Source organism: Macaca mulatta, chromosome 7 (assembly GCF_049350105.2).
Source record: "Macaca mulatta isolate MMU2019108-1 chromosome 7, T2T-MMU8v2.0, whole genome shotgun sequence".
Taxonomy (NCBI): Eukaryota; Metazoa; Chordata; class Mammalia; order Primates; family Cercopithecidae; genus Macaca; species Macaca mulatta.
The window spans coordinates 29,716,584-29,737,508 of record NC_133412.1 but is presented as its reverse complement, the minus strand read 5'-3'; the positions used below and the strand labels follow the sequence as shown (position 1 = coordinate 29,737,508).

Genomic DNA, 20,925 nt, shown 5'->3' with positions numbered 1-20,925 from the left:
TTTTGTTTTGTTTACTGTCGTAAATTCAGCATTTAGAAAAGACTTTACATGTAGTTGGAACTGAATAAACATTTGTTGAATGAACGACTTCATTAAGTTAATATATACCTACTGAAAAATTATTAGGAGATACAGAAAAGTATAAAAAAGGAAAAACAATTATATGTAATTCACCACTGAAAATATTGACTTACATCCTTTTTCTTTATATGCATGAGAGGTATAAGTTGATATAAAATTGGAATCAGTCTATATATAGTTTTGCATTATATTTTCCTATGACTTTTAATATCCTTCAAAAACATGATTTGGACCAGGTGCTGTGGCTCATGTAATCCCAGCACCTTGGGAAGCTGAGGCAGGCAGATCACTTGAGCCCAGGAGTTCAAGCCTGGGCAACATGACAAAATCCTGTCTCTACAAAAAAATACAAAAACTAGCCAGGCATGGTGTTGCATGTCCATAGTCCCAACTACCTGGGAGGCTGAAGTGAGAGGATTGCATAAGCCTGGGAGGTCTAGGCTGTAGTAAGCCGAGACAGTACCACTGCTCTCCAGCTTGGGTGACAGGGTGAGACCCTGTCTCAAAATAAACAAACAAACATGATTTTTGGTGGTGGCTTAGTAGTCTATCATATGGGTGTAACAGAATGCATTCAACTAGTCTCCTTGCCCTAGATATTTTGTTTCCATTTTCACTGTTACAGATAACATTATGATAAACATCTTTGTGGGGGGAAAAAAAAAACCTCTTTGCATGAATTTCTGATTATTTCATTTGGATAAATTGTAGGAGTAAAGTGGAATTTTTGAATTAAATATATGAAGATATTTAAAGTTCTTATAACATTGCCACATTATTTTAAGCCCCCTAGTCCAGTTTTTAAATGGTGTTTTAGGCAGAACTATGTATAATGGGTTCAGAGGCAAAGACTATGATACATTTTGATCCTCAATTTATTGGTTTAATATTAACTAAATTGAAATGAAGGATTGTGTTAACTGTGAGTCTGACTTTACTAAGTTTGATATGCCCATTAGGGTATCATTGACTTCTTTTTCTTTCTTGTCCCCCACCCTATTCCCAGGTATAGTCCTAGTAGCTATAAATCCCTATGAACAGCTGCCTATTTATGGAGAAGATATTATTAATGCATACAGTGGTCAGAACATGGGTGATATGGATCCACATATCTTTGCAGTAGCTGAAGAAGCTTACAAGCAAATGGCCAGGTTGGTAGAAGCTTTCATTGTTATTTTATGGCTATTAGATATGATGATTTCTTCTTGCTGAGTCACATATATTTTAAAGTGGATAGCAACCTTGTAAATAATTACTAAATAAGCAGCCTTGACAAGTTTGTCTCAGGTGGCTTGGATTATTATTAAATAATAAAGTGGGCCGGGCACGGTGGCTCATGCCTGTGATCCCAGCACTTTGGGAGGTCAAGGTGGGCGGATCACCTGAGGTCAGGAGTTCGAGACTAGCCTGGCCAACATCGCGAAACTCTGCTTCTACTAAAATTGCAAAAATTAGCTGGGTGTGGAGGCACACACCTGTAATCCCAGCTACTTGGGAGGCTGAGGCAGGAGAATCACTTGAACCCGGGAGATGGAGGTTTCTGTGAGCCGAGATTGTGCCACTGCACTCCAGCCTGGGCCACAGAGCAGGACTGCATCTCAAAAACAACCAACCAACCCAAGAAAAACAAAAAAAAGCCTCACATTTATAAAGGGACATAGAGTTTTTAAAAACTGCCTTTGAAATTTCATCATAATCCTGTGACTAGGAAAAGACAGATGCAGATGTTATGTTTTACAGATGAGAGGATTAGTGTAGTGACCTACCCAATGTCAGTCAGCTAATGAGTAATAGACCAGAACTAAAAGGCCTAGGAGCTGTAAAAAAAAATCTTTCTGAATCCTAAGGAATTAAATCTAAAGGAAAGTGTGAAATTTTTTTCTTTCAAAATGGGGTCTTGCTATATTGCCCAGGCTGGACTTGAACTCCTGGGTTCAAGTGATCCTCCTTCTTCAGCCTCCTGAGTAGTTGGTACTACAGGCATGCACTACCATGCCCAACTGAAAGTGTGAATTTTAATGTTAGTATGCTATGATAGGGCATCAGTTATCCTGAACAGCATCTGCAAAATGTCTCTCTCTCTTTTTTTTTTTTTTGAGACGGAGTCTCGCTGTGTCGCTCAGGCTGGAGTGCAGTGGCAATCTCAGCTCACTGCAAGCCCCGCCCCCCAGGTTCACACCATTCTCCTGCCTCAGCCTCCCGAGTAGCTGGGACTACAGGCGCTCACCACCACACCTGGCTAATTTTTTGTATTTTTAGTAGAGACGGGGTTTCACCGTGTTAGCCAGGATGGTCTTGATCTCCTGACCTCGTGGTCCACCTGCCTTGGCCTCCCAAAGTGCTCGGATTACAGGCGTAAGCCACTGCACCTGGCAAAATGTCTCTTATATTAACCATGGAACCCCAAAATTTTGAGGGTGGAAAGTGAGAGAAAAATGCTATTTTCAAGACTAGATTATGCATAACATAATAAAATATAAAACTGTGAATGTGTAGAAGAATAGCTTAAGTTTAATTCATTTCTCCAGCCTATAAAGCAGAACATATTATAAATATAATATGGGAAACCCACAAGTAATTTATAAGGTGGAAAGAAAACGAATACTGCAGAGGTTTTTATTTTCTCCTCTCCAGCCAGGGAGAGTATACATGATTGGGCCAGCATGTGACAGAATTTTAGAATTATTTCAGTGACAAAGCCCTAGAAATCATTATGCCCTTTTAATAATAAAATAATATTAATGTGGATACTTCTAATAGCAGCTAGCATGTGCTCTGTGAAGGACATTATTTAATTGTTTTCCATTTATTAACTAATTTTATTCTCATAGCAACTTTCCGAATTTGGTATTATTATTAATTTTCATTTTACAAATGAGAAAAATGAAGCACAGAGAAGTTGTGTAACTTTTCTAAAGTCACATAACTAGGAAGACCAGTTTTCTTTTTTTTTTTTTTTTTTTTTTTGAGACGGAGTCTCGCTCTGTCGCCCAGGCTGAAGTGCAGTGGCCGGATCTCAGCTCACTGCAAGCTCCGCCTCCCGGGTTCACGCCATTCTCCTGCCTCAGCCTCCCAAGTAGCTGGGACTACAGGCGCCCGCCGCCTCGCCCGGCTAGTTTTTTGTATTTTTTAGTAGAGACGGGGTTTCACCGGGTTAGCCAGGATGGTCTCGATCTCCTGACCTCATGATCCGCCCGTCTCGGCCTCCCAAAGTGCTGGGATTACAGGTTTGAGCCACCGCGCCCGGCCTAAGACCAGTTTTCAAATTCAATTAGTCTGACATTATGAAATATTAATGTATTAAATATAAAATGACTAAACATAGGTTAGCACTACAAAACATGTCATATTATGCCAGCTTCTGCCATAAAATAGTAATTAGGGTTCAAAGCTTAAGAAAAACTATTTTTTAAGCTTAAAATTAAGAAAATTCCATCTATAAGGGAAAAATCTACCAATAGCTGATTTGTATAGTATCAGAGCATTGCAGTACAGTTTCAACACCACTTAGTACAACCTGAGAACTACTGGGCAGAGAAAAAAATCACATGGAGGGCTAGACTCTAAAAATAATCTCAGAGAATTGTATAGTGCTCAGAGAATTATATGACTCTTTGGAAAGTAGTAGTCTTAAATACAAAAGCATAGCTCTTACCATCTTTGTTACTGGTCATTCACAGATAGTATTAGGTTTATATGAATATTTATGGCTTTCTACCTTTAGATTTACCTTGGTTTCCTATAGTTTCTTCTTCTCATTATGATCTGTTGTGACTCAGTCACTCAAGGTGATTTCTTAACTGAAGGTTGTCTTTTTTCCTTTTGCTTGGTTTTCTTTTTCAGACAGTTTTAAAATTTGCCTCAATCAGATATGGTATTATATTTACCATTTATATAAATAGATCTGTACCCATAACATCTGCCACAACAGTTAAATAGACTGTATCTGTTTAGGCTTACAGTAGGGAATAACTGCTGCAGGATCATTTCTTGCCATTGTTTTCTTGTCAAACAAAGATGTCATCTTTCCGGATGCAAATCCTGGTGTTTCACATTACCATCATTTCTAGGGGTCCCTCATGTCTTCAGGGAAGGTACAATTCATCGTTCATCTAATAGAGATTTACTGAACACTGTCCAAACACCAGGCACTGTTCTGGGCATGGGGGATAGAAATTAAATAGACAGGAATTCCTACCCCATGAAGTCAGGCGTGATTAACAATAAAAGTATTAGCTGGGCATGGTGGCGCGTGTCTGTAGGCGGATCACTTAAGCCTTGGAATTCAAGGTTACAGTAATCTATGATTGTGCTACTACACTCCAGCCTGGGCAACATAATGAGACCCTGCCTTTGCAAACAAAATACAAAAATTAGCCGGGCTTGGTGGCATGTGCCTTTACTCCCAGCTACTCAGAGGTCTGAGGTGAGAGGATCGCTTGAGCCCGGGAGTTGAAGGCTGCAGTGAGCCAAGATGGCGCCACTGCACTCCAGCCTGGGTGACAGAGCAAGACCTTATCCACAAAAACAAAAACAAAAAAGTGAAGTTACAAAAAAATTAAAGAACATACTGTGCTGGAGCAAGGTTAGAAGCCAGGAGACTAGTTGGGAGATTATTGCCTTGATCCATACAAGAGATGATCATTTAATTAGTGGAGGTGGTAAAACATAGATGAATTCTGGGTATGTTTTTAAGACGGAACTGCCAAAGGCTTGCTTATGTGGGGTTATTTGAGAAAAAGAGGAGTTAAGGATGGCAGTAAGGATTTGGACTGAGCACCTAGAAGGTTGGAGTTGCTGTTTACTGAGATGTAGAAGATGGCAGGAAGAGCAGGTTGTGTGTGTTGTGGGGTGGGGAGTAGGGGGAAAGGAGCAGAGTTCTAATTTAGATCTTTAAGGTTGAAAAGATGTTTTTGACATCTATCGTAAAAACAAAACTCATACTAGGGATTCTTTCCAAGCAGATCTATGTCCGGTGACATCAGCAATAACCAGGATCCTTGAGCAGGATCCTGGCTTCTTTTTAAACATGCTCCTTAGAGAGTACAATGCCCTCATAAAATACCTTCCTAGAATAGCCTTTTAATTTTAACTGTCCTTGTTGACTTACCATGGAGAAAAACTCAGTGGACTGCCATACCTATTTTTTTCTCTTATTCTTGTTTGACATTCTTGCCAGTCTTTTCTCATGCTGGAACTAGGGTTTTTGTTTGGTTTTGTGTTGTTTCCTTAAAACCAGGTAGTGCTGATGGATTTTTTTGCTGTGTTTTCTCTCCACTGTGAGTGATAGTGTAAATCAGTTTTATTGACTAAGTTTCATTTATTTAAATTTGCTTGAAATAAGTTAGTTATATGCAATTAACTTTGGTCTAGTGAAAAAGACATCTGTACTAGTCACTGTCTACCAAAAACTGACCATATAAGCTCAAATCTAGCCTCCCTCTGTCTCCATTTTATCATCTATAAAATGGAACGGTGTCAGTGATGGTCTAGTTTTACATGTATAGGTTTCTGTGGTATGCATTTGTTATCTTTATATTTGATGAGAACTAATGCATAAACATTTTTCTTTTTAATTGAGGGGAGACCATTGTAGGTAGCTGTGTAACAAAGCAGAAGAAACATTACATAGATTTTCTCCTGGAAATCAAGAGATGTGGGGTGTAACAACCCAGCTCTACTCCATGCCAGTCATCAGCCTTGGACAAACCATCTAACCTCTTGGTGTTACTCTTTCCTCCAAAGAGGAAAACATGTCTCTCCTGCTTACTTTGGAGGTGAAAATTATATTAGGTGATACACACAGAAGCCCTTCGAAAAATACTAACTTCTATTCCAATATGATCTGTTCTTATCATCATAGTTGTCATCATTATGGGGTCTTATGTCTACATTTCTCTTTTCATTGACTTGAGCCTCTCATCTGGTTTTATTATTTCTGAATTTATTTATTACCAGGCCCTTCCTTAGGGTGGCCCCTTCCATCATTTGGTTATGTGGTCTCAGGGTGCGCCACTGTGCAGAGGTTCACTGGCCAAGTGCACACTATTACGGATGATAAAATCTCTTCTCTTTCAGCTGAGACTCAGCTGCCCTGTGATGCTAAGTATCCTGTTTATGCAAATAGACTTCAAGTAATACATGGTACCTCATAAGGATAATTTTATGTATCTTATATAAAGGTGGGTTAACTTAAATTAATAAATAGCTACCATATTTAGAGGTCTACTATGTACCAAACATGGTGCAAGGCATGTAATCCTCATTACATCCCTGGAGCAGATCACCACTGCTTTACAGGTGAGGAAAGTAACTTGTCCAGGCCATATGCTAATAAATGGTATCTGAGAGCTGAAATTTGAATCCAGCTCTGAGACTCTGAAGCCTTTCTTCTTTGTCATTTAGTTTTCTTACCTTCAACTACCTGGCCCTATTCTAACAGGTCTGTTCCCTCACATTAAGATGGCATAGTTCTATTTCTGCATCTTTTGTTTAGCATAGAATATCTTGCTCCATGCTTTTTTATCTGTCTAATTTATATTTATACTTCATTATTCCACTCAGGTTTTACTTTCAGATGACCCCAGCTCACAGTAAATGATTTCTCTTTAGAGTTCTCCATTTTTATGAGTACTTTAGTCTGTTTTATACTGGTATATCAGAATACCAGACTGGGTAATTTGTAGTAAACAGCAGTTTGTTTGGCTCATTGTTCTGGATGCAGGAAAGAGCAAGGTTGATGGGCTACATCTAGTTGAGGGCCTTCTTGCTGCGTCATCTTATGGTGGAAGGTGGAAGGGTAAGAGAGCATGTAAGACAGAGACAGGAATGGGGCCAAGCTCATTCTTTCATCAGGATGCCATTACTGCAATCACTAACCCACTTCCATTATGACTGCATAAATCCATCCATGAGGGCAGAGCCCTCTTTTTTTTTTTTTTTTTTAAATACAGGGTCTCACTATGTCACCCAGGCAAGGGTGTAGTAGCACAGTCATGGTTCACTGCAGCCTCAACCTCCGAGGCTCAAGTGATCCTCCCACCTCAGCCTCCCAAGTAGTTAGGACTACAGGCATGTGCAATGATGCCCAGCTAATTTTTTCTTTTTTGTAGAGATGGAATCTCACTATGTTGCCCAGGCTGGTCTCAAATTCCTAGGCTCAAGTGATCCTCCTGCCTCAGCTTCCCAAAGTGCTGGGATTATAGGCGTGAGCCACCATGCCTGGCCTAGTGACATTTTAAAGTCTCACCTCTCAACACTGTTGCGTTGAGGATTTAGTTTGCAACATATGAACTTTGGGGAACACATTCAAACCATAACATTAAACTACTACTTTGGGACTTACTGAATATTTTCTACCCCAGAAGGTTACAGTAGGAATAAAATACAGTACATATTAGAGCACTAGAGTGTGTAAAAGTTATAAACAAATATAATTGGCTATTTCTGCTGTAGCATCTTTATATAGTGTATAGGCTGTGTACTGATGGAACAGAAAACTCAGGTTGATTTGAGGGGATCTGATAGCCATGTGACAAGCTTCTCACTAGGAACTGAGTGACCTCAGCAAGTATCTCTAGGGAACACTTGTTTTCATTTCCTGAGGAGTCTGTCTGCCTCTCTATAGCACAGCATTCAACAGTGCCAGCAACCTTTTTCATAGTAAATAGTTATGCTTCAAAAATAAAATTAAGATTATAATTGTAAACTCATTGTCTAGTATTAACTTTAGGGTTTAAGCATTTTCTTTTTGAGACTAATTAAAAGTAGAAATCAGAGAGACACAGAGAGCAGAGCAGCCTGATTTTGATGAGTGATAATATAGAAAAACTTAGCATCTCTCTAACAAGAGAGAGATTAAAGTCTCAATGAAGCCACATCTTTAAGACACCACGGTAAAAACACAGTTTTGAAAGAAAGCATTTTATTACACTAACTTAATATTTTTTCTTTTTAACAAGGCATCAAATAAAGGGAGAAACAGATTGGTTGCCTGCAAAAATGTAAAGCTGTAGATTTTGTTTCACATGGCCATGTTTGTTTATAAGCTAAAAATTTAGACCTAGGTGCAGGTGCGTGTACACTTCATCACGGTACATGACAACACTCAATGGGTGGTTATCAGAGAGTTAACATCAACATAGGTGGAGATATTAAATTGTGTTCTGCATTACTCAGGTCTGAGGCACGCATTACTTAATTTCCGTGTTAATGCCATAGATGTAATTGAAAGTATGTTTATTAATTTTACAGAGGACAAGTTGATGATCTTGGAAGATATGAATAGTGTTTGGTATGACCATGATAAACTAGAGAGATTACATATTTTAAACGATAAAATTCAAAAGGAAAATCTATAAAATAATATATGTCGTATAAAATGAAAACTATAAGGAGAGACCCGACAGACCAAATAGATATAAGGTCACTGATGACCATAAGAGGAAAATAAAGTCTAACAGACACCCTCTCCAACCCTGCCTCTCTCTCTCTCTCTCGTTTTCTTTCTCTTTCTCTCTCTCTCTCTTGCTCATCCTTGAATAATTGTTTCCTGGGGTTTCAAGTGCTTCTACATAATTTAACTCCCATTTCCTTATTCTCACAGAACCTGGTTTTCTCCTAATGATCATGTGAGTCAATTCTGGTAGTACCCTCTCAATTCTGGTATTACCTTCTCTGGAAATGCTTTCCTGACATCTCTTCCTCACATCTCCTACTGGTTCCATACTCTTCCTTTCTACTTTCATAGTATCTTAGATAGACCTTTTTTATAGCAGTTACTTCCAACTGCATTTTAACTGTGTCCTTTCTAGTCTCTCTCCATTGACTATGACCCTAGAGTCGTTTATTTCCATAAAGTGATTAGCACATTGTGGCTGCTCATTATGTGTTTGTTAAATGAATGAATGAAGCAGTATTTTTAAGTGAGGGCTTTTAGTTCACATTAGAGCTTCTGGAAACAGGTCAGAAGAGCTCACCTCCACTACAAAGCAGCCAGTACCCAGCCTATTTAGGATCATTGTGGAGGCCCTTGAAAGGACTGGCCAAGCCAGAAATCATAAATCTGTCATTACTTCATTTTCCAGCTAAACTGAGTGATCTGTTCTTTCCAAACTTCTGATTCGGAGCCTTCATTTATGCTATCCCCTTTGCCTGGAATGTACCCTTCCCGCCTTCTGTAGTCCTTGTTTGCTTTCTCTTACTCATGTTTGTAGACCTTGTACAGCTGTCATCTCTAGGGAACCTTCCCTGATAACCTGTTCTTCCTCTTACTGCCCCATCACGTGTATTACAATCTTGAATTACTGGCCTGGCTTTCCTATTAGATGACTGTCATAGTCCAGTTTCTGCTGCTGTAACAGAATACCACAGACTGGGTGATTCCTAAAGAGCAGAAGTTTATTTAACTCACTGTTCTGGAGGCTGAAATGTCCAAGAGCACAGTGCTGGCATCTGGTGAAGGTCATTCAGTAGTAGGAGGGCACATGAGCGTTTGAGGCAGAGAGAAAATCAGCTTAAACTCATCCTTTTATCAGGAGCCCACTCCCATAATAACTAGCTCACTCCTACATTCATGCCATTAATCCATTCCTGAGGGCAGGGGCCTCATGACCTAATCAGCTCTTGAAGGCCCCACCCCCCAATTTCATCATGTTGGCAATGAAATTTCAACATGAATTTTGGAGAGAACATTCAAACCATAACATCCATCAACCACATGAGGATACAGATCATGACCTTACTTAACTTATAGTTGAATGCAGCCAAGCCAGCAAATGGACTATTTCTTCTCTAGTGATGAGGATACTTTAGTAGGAACTGGAGTTTGTAGGAGACACCATTTTGCGGATTGTTAGCTGGTGGATAATTTAAAATATTTTAAATGGTTTTGTAACTTTAATTAAATAGTATAAATTTAAATTTCTTTTCTGTGGCTCCAAAGAGTATCTCCTGAAGTGGTTGACAACAGTACTGTAAGATATTGAAGTAATTCTTTAGTAATGAAATAATATGTTTGAGATTTGTATGCATAAGAATTCAGAGGCCCTCTATTGCAGATTCATCCTTAGTTGTGATGCTTTCTAATTTAATGCTTGATATCTTCTTCTTCTCTGTTACTTTTTTTTTTTTTTTTTTTTTTTTTTTTTTGAGACTGAGTCTGGCTCTGTCGCCCAGGCTGGAGTGCAGTGGCCGGATCTCAGCTCACTGCAAGCTCCACCTCCCGGGTTTACGCCATTCTCCTGCCTCAGCCTCCCGAGTAGCTGGGACCACAGGCGCCCGCCACTTCGCCCGGCTAGTTTTTTGTATTTTTTAGTAGAGACGGGGTTTCACCGTGTTAGCCAGGATGGTCTCGATCTCCTGACCTCGTGATCCGCCCGTCTCGGCCTCCCAAAGTGCTGGGATTACAGGCTTGAGCCACCGCGCCCGGCCCTCTGTTACTTTTTAATTTATAAGTAGATATTATTTTTAGTAAATATCATTCTTTTTATTTTTTTTGAGACAGAGTTTCGCTCTTTTTGCCCAGACTGGAGTGCAATGGCACGATCTTGGCTCACCACAACCTCCACCTCCCGGGTTCAAGCAGTTCTCCTGCCTCAGCCTCCCAAAGAGCTGGGATTACAGGCATGCACCAGCACCCTGGCTAATTTTGTATTTTTAGTAGAGACGGGGTTTCTCCATGTTGGTCAGGCTGGTCTTGAACTCCTGACCTCAGGTGATCCACCTGCCTCGGCCTCCCAAAGTGCTGGGATTACAGGCATGAGCCACCGCACCCGGCTAATGGGAATATCATTCTTATGTTCCTTTCCATGTTGTTGCATGTATGAGCCAGCAAAAAACTCACTGTGCCTTATCACAAAGAACAGAGAAGAAATAATGTTAATCACATTCCCAAGTGGGCAGTGGAACAGGAATTAAAAGAAATTAAAGAATGTGTAAGCAGAAACTCAGTTGTATGTAAGAAAACCCAATTCCCCCTCAGAAAGAGAAAGAGCCAGAGTCCTTTAAAAATTAACTGCCTGTTTTTCTTTGGCTAGTGAGCCTTATCTCTCCTTCTTTCCCAGGCATTGTGAAGACCCTATTTTTGTAGCTGTGCAGCTGCAAAGTCACTAGACAGAAAAACCCAAGTCATAAAACATATTTTTCTTGAAAAGTAAGAAATGATGTAATGTATGTCTCAATTAATTGAATAACTGTCTTTGTTTCTCGCTTCTGTAATATGCTTTCCCCTGCACAGATCTCCCCCCAACCCCATGAAATGTTTAAAAGGTAACTTAACTCTTTGTTCAGGGCTCAGTCCTTTGGATGTTAATCCGACTGGGCTGGTGCACTTAAATAATAAATATCCTCCCCAACCCCATCTGTCTCTCTGATTCCTTAAAAAAAAAAAAAAAAAAAAATTCCTGAAACATTTCTGGTGGCCGGTATGGGGATTGAACCTGCGACCTTGGCGTTATCAGCACCAGTATTGACCAAAAAATCCATTAAATTGGCCCCCTACTTCCATAGATACCATAGGTTCCCTTATCAATCCTGCTACAGGCAGCACTGGCAGTTCCTTTTTTTTTTTTTTTATTTTACAGAGATGAACGAAATCAGTCCATCATCGTAAGTGGAGAGTCTGGGGCAGGAAAAACAGTCTCAGCTAAGTATGCCATGCGATACTTTGCAACTGTGAGTGGTTCTGCCAGTGAGGCCAACGTGGAGGAAAAGGTCTTGGCCTCCAACCCCATCATGGAGGTAAGACAGCAGAGTCTTCGGCTTTCTTCCTATATTCTCTTGATAAGAAACATGCTCAAAAAATTGATTGATGCAGCATGTCTCAAGAAAGCCTGGGGTCTCCCAGCCACTAAAATTAAGAAAATACTTTTCTACATGTTTATAAAAAATCTAGGAAAAGTAAAAATTTGGTAAGGTAGACGTTTTTAATAAAGCCCAGCTATAGCGGAATCTGCTTTAGTCTATAATCCTGAATTTTTGACCTACTAGCGAAATTGTTGCCCCTAAATACCAGCCAGCAATTAAGTTTCCTTCTCCTCATTAACTGACTCATATCTATTGTTCCTTTCCTTGTGCCAGAAGTACAAGTTACTCATTTCCCCCGAGTCCTGAGTTCTTATTTGTGCTCCTTCTAAAACATAAGATTTGTTATGCTCAAGTATGAATGAGTTTCATTATTCCTTTGCCCATATTTCATTTTCTGTACTTAGTCCAACCTAAGTTGGCTTAAATTTTAATATAGCTAAAGTTTTATTTTTTTTTTCCAGATTTGAACTGTAAACTTAAATATGATCTTTATAAGCTTTTTTGTTGTTGTTATTGTTCTGTCAAGAATGTAACACAGCTATAGGTTTGTAAAAGACATTCAGTAACTATAAGGTTTTGACAGGGGAAGAACTATGAAAGAATGTGCTTTCAAAATTCGAGTGCACCATATACAAAGTAGAAATGCCTACGCCAATGAAAATGGAACTAATTGTGTGAGAATTTGAGTATTTTAGGGTTTGTAGAGTATTATTTATCTATTAATATGATTTTTGGAAAGTTATAATTTTATATGAAGACTTATTAAATGGAGAAAAATTAATTTTGTTAAATGGAGAGAAATTAGTTTGGACATGCAGAAGCAAACATTCCTTGTTAAAAATTCAAATCGGCATTTTTTTATTCCTGTCTTTTTCCTTTGTCAAGCTTTATTTGTCACCCAAACACAGATGGAGTTAAAATCGGCCTGGTGCACCTGTGGTACAAGTGGTTTTTGCAATAATCTATCTAGAGGTAATTGTGCTTGGTTTGCAGTGCTGCGTGTGACACTTCAGAACAGAATGCTGTGACCTCTTATCTGTAGGGCTGCCCTCTAGAGCAGCGGGACTTCTACTTTTTGGGATCGAAAAACAAGATATGATGGGGAAATTCAGAGGTTTCCTGGGCTGGATGTGCTATGGAAAAAAATACTGGGAATGCTTTCTGAAATAGGATGAACAGGAAGAAACAGATGCTTACACCGAAAGAGAATAGTGAAAATGTTAAGCAGATGTTAAGATTTTGAAAGAATGTAAGCTACAGATACAGTGCTGGATGTCACTGGTGTTAATATTGGGGAAATAGAATCTGTGGAGCCAGTTTTTGGTTTGGGGTCAGAAAACAGTATGGCTTCTTTTCTTGCTGTTGTTGTTTTGACTGGTTTTGGTCATGACAGATTCTTGGTATTTGACAACAGCCATTTTAGTCCCTAGCACTGGAATATCCCAAAGTCTTGAATGTGATAGCATTAGGTAATCCCATTTCTTCTGGGCCTGGACCATGTAATACTAGGATTTGAAGTTGTCTTTGAGGATAACTGAAGTCTAGAATGAACCTTCTAGAATTTTTCATGAGTAGAGTGAACTATTTTATTACCTCTTTAAAAAAAAAACAACAAAAAAACTTTATTGGTTTTTCTACAACACAGATTTGAATTATATTAGTAGGAGTGATATTAAAAATTTCGAATAGCCACTGTCGTAGTCCATTTAGTGTTGCTGTAACTGTAGCCTCAGAATACCTGAGGCTGAGTAATTTGTAAAGAAAAGAGATTTATTTAGCTCATGGTTCTGTGGGCTATACAGTAAGCATGGCTCTGGCATCTGCTAGGCTTCTGGTGAGGGCCAGCGTGCTGCATAACATGGCAGAGAATGTCACAGGGCAAGTGGACACACGCAAACAGGGGAAACCTGAGGGCCTCCTGACTTCATAACAGCCCACTCCAGTGGAAATGAATCTAGTCCCGAGAGAACTAATCCGGTCTCACCAGAGGGAGAACTCACTGCAGGAGAACTTTACCAAGGCTTTCACTATAGATTTGCCCCCATGACCAAAACACCTCCCACTAGACCCCACCTCCCAGCACCTCCACATTGGGGATCAAATTTCAACATGAATTTTGGTGGGGACATGTTATATCCAAACCACAGCAGTCAAAGATAATACTTACAATACGCAATTATAAAGAATATGCCCTGCTTGCTGGGATGAACGTAAAGGATAAAGGGATCAGCTATGTTCGCCTGCTTCCTTCTCTGTTATTTAGTCTGTCTAAATAATTTGAAATTGTTCATCTATAAGAATTTGGATTAAGAAAAATTTGGTAAAGAGTTGAACTAATTTTCAATAACTACAAAAAAGAGCATCTCAATTTGAAAGATGGAAATGTAATATGGAGCTGAAGATCAGTTACTGGAAGAAAACATAGGTAAAATACTGAGTATGTAGTCTGAAAAATTTGTAGCTTTAAATCGTTTCAAGACTGTGTCCCTATATCAGAGCCCTTTGCTGTGATGTCAGGAAAGGTATACCTGCGTCTCCAGTGATCTGCTGAAACTCCTCATAGGATAATGAGCATCCTACACAGTTAACATTATAATCCAGTGTCTAAAGAGATATGCACATTATTCTTCAAAAAGGAAGCTCCTCATTCTCAACATAGGCTTCTTTTGCAAAATGTGAATGATGTACAGATAATTACTCTGTTTGCTCCATTTCATGATGTTTTCATTTTTTCCTGGAAATTTTCATCATAAGATGGGAATAGCACACTGAAACTTTTTTTTTTTTTTTTTTTAAGAGACAGGGTCTTGCTCCATCTCAGCCTGTCCCAGGCTGATCTCAAATGAACTCCTGGGCTCAAGCAATCCTCCTGCCTCAGCCTCCCAAAGTGCTGGGATTACGGGTGTGAGCCACTGTACCAGGCCTGGATCTTAATTTTTTTTTTTTTTTTGAGACAGAGTTTCATTCTTGTTGCCCAGGCTGCAGTGCAATGGTATGATCTCAGCTCGCTGCAACCTCCACCCACTGGATTCAAGCTATTCTCCTGCCTCACCCTCCCGAGTAGCTGGGATTACAGGCACATGCCACCATGCTCAGCTACCGTTGTATTTTTAATAGAGATGGGGTTTCACCATGTTGGTCAGGCTGGTCTCGAACTCCTGACCTCAGGTGATCCATCCGCCTTGGCCTCCCAAAGTGCTGGGATTACAGGCATGAACCACCGCACCTGGCCAATTGTTCCTTTTTAATTTCAATAACCATAATTGAAGATTTTCCTCTCCATTTAGCAAAGAAGTGGCTCATGCATCATTACATTAAAATAGTAAAACCAAGATTACCAAGATCGTAAAATTTATTTTTTCCTTTAGTGGCTTCTTGCTAATTAAAGTGAAAATAGTATTAGGGAGTCTCTTGTGAATACAGTGCTTATGTGGCCGAGGCAACAATTGAGGGAGTGGACGAAAGGTACTGTTTGTGTATAGAAATTTCTTTCGCTATCAGGTTCAGGACTTAGAATCAAATAATTTTATTTTTTAAAAAGAACCCTAGAGCTCCACTATCCTAGTCAATTTACATTTGAGGATACTAATGGTCCTCAAAGAGATTAAATAATGGCAAGTTGATAATAGGGTCTGGTCTGATAGGTCTTCGGGCTTCTAATTCATTTGTTCTTTCTACCATTGTTTGTCTATGTTTAAATGCATTTTACTTGAAAACAAAAGGATCTGCTTCAACTCTAGTCAATCCCTGCCTCTTCTCACAATGTGGTGGTGTTTCGACAGGTGGACCACTCTGACGCCCAGTCTGAGTAGATGGGGAGAGATGATGTGTGGAAGGTGGGGTAAGAGTTGAGGAAGGAGGAGAAGCTGTGGCCCACCCTTCCTCCACTTGCTTAGTTACTGGCAGGAAAGTAACTTAGGCCTGTAACTAATATTTGCTGAGTGTTTATTGAGTAGCTGCTGCTACTTCTACCACATGTGACCTTTCATTTGCTCTTTGGAAGAATATATTGTGTTGAGAGAAAAGTCTGCATTTATAATTAATCTCCTTTTCTAAATAAAATAGTGAGACAGTGTACAGACTGTTTTTTGCTGTGGTGTTTTGTAATATCAAGAGGGGTAACATCTGAGTAAATGAATAGATAAATTATCTCAGGCTACATTAGATCCTTCTGTAATTTTGCCAGAAATTTATTCTTATTTTTCTAGAAAAGATTTTAAAATGTTAATCTAAAATATAGCAGTGTCCTCACTGCCAAAACAAAATAGGATGATATCTACGCTCTATTTCAGAAAGTGAAAATATGTTTTCTTTGATTGATCAAAGAATCTAATGTGCTGACTTGTATGGCTATGTTACTACTGTTTTCATTACTTACATTTGTATCACTCTTAAAACTACATTGTATTTTCACATCTTTCTCTCTGCTGTAGTTTCAATATACTAATCCTAACATAGGCTTTGTGAAGGTGAAAGAGATTAATCTTTTATGAAATTTGCTTATTAAACATTTAATATATGCATTATGTTAACACTTGCTTTTCTGACTACACCTTTTTTTTTTTGCTTTGCCTTAAAAAAAAATTATAGAAGCGAGTTACCTAAATCAGAAAGACATATGGCATTAAAAATTTTAAGGTTATATAAAACATTTAGCAGTGAGTTATATTCTCTGCATTCTGTAGCAGATATTTTGTAAGCTAGATTTAACTGTCAAAATCCAAAGCCAAATGTTTGTTTTTCTGGTTCTGAAAATGGCCTTTAAATTGAGTGGGTAATACTAATACTCTGCTAATAAACAGTTTAACTGGACCTTTGTTGCCACAGGATAAGGTAATCGAAATATCAGGCTAAAGAGACCCTGAGCACCAGAGCAGCATTTCCAGGAAATATTAATTGGTCTTAACCATTTTATTTATGTAAAGCAGGTGAAGTTTTTTGGAAAAATATAAAAACCTGAAACGTACCTAACAAAGCCCATGCCTTGGCAGCTCTCATTGTCACTTGTTCTCTTTCTTTGCTGGCATGAACGTTCAGATAACCCAAAAGGTGTTATGAAAATATTCTAACCTCTGAGTTCAGGTCTGCTGTTTCTGAAAATCATTTTTGTGAGAATAACAAGACAAATAAGAACTATTAGTATATATCTGTGTGATTGTGCAGTGAGCAAAGCATACACCTGTGCCTGCAGTGGCAAAAGTGGTTCTGTTCTTAAAAGAATCAGTTTTGGCTGGGTGCAGTGGCTCACGCCTGTAATCCCAGCAGTTTGGGAGGCCAAGGTGGGTGAATCACAAGGTCAGGAGCTTGAGACCAGCCTGGCCAACATGGTGAAACCCCGTCTCTACTGAAAATACAAAAATTAGCTGGGCGTGGTGGCATGTGCCTGTAATCCCAGAGGCTGAGGCAGGAGAACCGCTTGAACCTGGGAGGCGGAGGTTGCAGTGAGCCGAGATCGTGACACTGTACTCCAGCATGGTGACAGAGCAAGACTCTGTCTCAAAAAAAAAAAAAAAAAAAAAAAAAATCAGTTTTAAGGACCCGTGTTCTACTCAATCTTTTCTCTCTCTGAGCAGATTCTGTAAATGTCATGTTGTTAATTACACGTCTAAAATCTTATTTTCTCTCTTGCTTTTTAGTCAATTGGAAATGCTAAAACAACCAGGAATGATAATAGCAGCCGTTTTGGGAAGTATATTGAGATTGGTTTTGATAAGAGATATCGAATCATTGGTGCCAATATGAGAACTTATCTTTTAGAGAAATCCAGAGTGGTATTCCAGGTAAGCCGGCCATATACACAAATGTACTTGTGTTAGATTGCTGTATAATTGTTGAGTCCATGCTTGCTGGTATGCATTTTATTTCTAGATAGTTTTGAGCATATTATGACAATATTACCTCCAACCACACTTGGACTAAAGCATGGAAAATGGTGCCTGTTAGAGGCAGGGGAGTACCACTTAAACGCTAATAGTCTTTGGGGCTGGTCACTTTTAGGTTTGACTTTTCCCTACAGGTGCTTGCAGGAAAGCTTAGTTGAGAACAGGTGCTATTAGTTTAGTCTTGTCTCTCATATTTCCAAATGATAGGGAAGGTATTGTTCCATGCTTTCAATAAGTTACAGTTTGAACTTGGTTCAAGAAAAGAAATTATCTTGTCCTCTTTCCTTCCTCCTTCTCCTCTCTTAGAATATATTATTGTTCAGATAGAATAGTGAGGGTTAAAAAAATCTTCACAACCCAATTGTGAACTACTATCAAAAAAAATAGTTGATGCATCTGTGTAGGGTTTACATTCACATGTAAGCTCTTAATCCCTTTTGATTGGAAAGTGGGAGATACTATATATTTACATCACTAACAGGCATACATTTATATATTTATAGGTATGGATTTATCACACACTCTCAGTATAGGGCTTCTGTAGACCTACTGCTTGCCTCATGCTGTGAGATTTAGGTTTCATTAACCTCAACTGCATGCCCACTGCATTGAGGTTCAAATGCCCCTGACACTGCCATGTAACAGCATCCACAATTTCCACAGCCCAGGTCTGTCATAGATTTGAAAGTGTCTGATAATTTGAGCAGTCTAAAGTTGCTCTGGCTTTGACTTTGGGGCTATGCCTGATTTGTCGCCACCTAAAATATACTTGATTTGTATAGTAAGGCAATACAAATGAAGTATTATATTTAATATCTAGGTACATACAGAACAGTGTTACTACACTGATGGCCATTTGTGTAGGTTTTTTTGAAAAGTGTCTACTTTGATAACCAGAAGAAAGAATGGGTGAAACAGAGGTAGATCTAAGAGAAGATTCAAATGTTAGAGTTCAAATAGTAGAGGTTTGATTGATAGGTAAGTGAGTAAGCGGGGAGGAAAAATGGTCCTTGGTCAGTATGAGACCAAAGGCTAGTAGTGCTTAATATAAAATGGTAAGGCCCAATCCTTATTGTCTTGTTTAGAGACACTGAACCATTTCTAGCAGTTTCCCAGTCTCCAGAGATATAGAATGTCAAGGATGTTTGGCTTGTCAGAATGAATCACACAATCAGAAGAGGCATACTTGTACTGTCCTTTATGTACAAAGAGGACCTAAGCATTTCTGCAGACTCACAGGCTTTTGTAGTTTCTGTATGCTGAACCACCTGATCTCTTGTTTAATCATGCTTGTGGTCATTAGTATATTGGTAATTTGTTCAGTGGCTTCTGTCCCTATAATAGGTTTTCTTTTCCAGACATCAGCCCCCTGTGGGCATCAAACCTGACCCTGGCCTTATTAATAAGATTCATTAGCCAACTTAGTATACTGTAAAAATCAAGGATATAGTGATAAACTATTAGGTGTATGAACAATATTATTGCAACTGTATTTTTTAGATATATGTGTGGAAAAGACTCTCAGGAAATACTGAAAAATTATCTTACAATTTATATGTGATTTATTTTCTATTTTATAAAAGTTATTGATTTAAAATGTATAAACTAAAATGATATAGAAGATGTACATTTGTGGCTTTCTTACAAACAACACAGTAGATGGTCCAGTCTACAATATGGCAAGAATGGGATTATTCTTTTTTCAAAGCATTTGGAAGACTGTGAATCTAAGAGGTACCATTAGAAAATAGTATTGAGTATGGCAAAAAAAAAAAAAAAAATGGTTTTAGTTTCCCCCCAAAAGCACTGATTATCTTATGATTGTAGACATATATCAAGCTGTTCACTAGTTCAGAAAGCATTACTATCCGATATTTTATGTTGAATTTGACCAACACACATATATTCATATATATGCATATAGACTATAAATCAGAAGATTTAATAATCAGAAATAAGTATTAGGAAATATTGGAGAGTATAATTTATTTAACCAACTGAGATAATTAAATATTAAAATCTTATTTTATGATAGAATTTTCTGAATTTTAGATTAAAATGCTGTAATTGAAAACTCTTCTTATTTCAAAGGCAGAAGAGGAGAGAAACTATCATATCTTCTATCAGCTTTGTGCTTCAGCAAAGTTACCTGAATTTAAAATGCTACGATTAGGTATGAATATGGCATTAAATTTATTGTTCTAGTATTGTTTTCTGTTAATTTCCAAGTTCCTAAATTTACTTGTTAAAAAGGAGCTTATCTCATACTGAAATACTTATGGATAATATGATAAAAAGTCAGCAGTTGGCTTCAAAATAACCCATGGGGTAGAGAAGGAGTAAGTAGCTGTATAAATGGAACAGTATTGGCCTGGAGGTGATTTTAGATGGCTGTTTAAGATGAGTAATGAGTACCTAGGGGCTCATTATGTTAGTCTCTCTACTTTTGTATATGTTTGATATTTGCCTTGATTAAAAGAAAAAAAAAATTAAAGGAGTTGATTTGTTAGAGGCCAGTAGGGTTTCTTATGAGGGGAGTAAAGGATTTGAGGAAATTATTCTAGTGTGTAGATTGGAATAAAACCTTTAGGAAAGGACTATTTGTTTTACCAATTAACATAAATAAACTATAAATATTTTACCCCATTTAATTAAATTTTATTTAATTTTTAGTTTTTTATTAAAATACAATTGAAAACACAGGCAGTCAAACTCTAGACCCTGTACACTCAACTGTGCTATCACCACCTCTGATTCAGAGTGGACGTAAGGGTAGAAGTCAAGGCTTTTTCATAAACCAGAAAACTTTTATTTTTCTTCGTTACAGGAAATGCAGATGACTTTAATTACACGCAACAAGGAGGCAGTCCTGTGATTGAAGGAGTGGATGATGCAAAGGAGATGGCACACACCAGACAGGCCTGCACTTTGCTAGGTAATGTCACTTTATTCTTGAGCTCGTCTGAGGAATAGCTTTTTTACTCAAGCAACCTTTGTTTAGATTATTGGCTTGACTTTATATTAAGTGGCGAGTATTGCTAAAAGATTTAATATTCCACATAGAACACATTTAGACAGCAAATGGGCAGGAGGTTTCTTTTTGGAGTGATAGAACTGTTCTAAAATTAGATTGTGGTAATAGTTGTGCAACTTTGTA

At 38.4% G+C, this 20,925-nt stretch overlaps 1 protein-coding gene across 4 annotated transcripts in view; it reads left to right on the top strand.

Moving 5' to 3' along the window:
- MYO5A (myosin VA) overlaps positions 1-20,925 on the top strand; it is a 220,963-nt gene that overhangs the window by 90,542 nt on the left and 109,496 nt on the right. For all 4 annotated transcript variants that reach the window (XM_015142269.3, XM_015142271.3, XM_028850935.2 and 1 more), the window contains exons 4-8: positions 1,088-1,232; positions 11,664-11,820; positions 17,523-17,666; positions 19,860-19,941; positions 20,596-20,703. In XM_015142269.3, the coding sequence (XP_014997755.2) occupies positions 1,088-1,232; positions 11,664-11,820; positions 17,523-17,666; positions 19,860-19,941; positions 20,596-20,703 (636 nt within the window). The remainder of the gene's footprint in view (positions 1-1,087; positions 1,233-11,663; positions 11,821-17,522; positions 17,667-19,859; positions 19,942-20,595; positions 20,704-20,925) is intronic.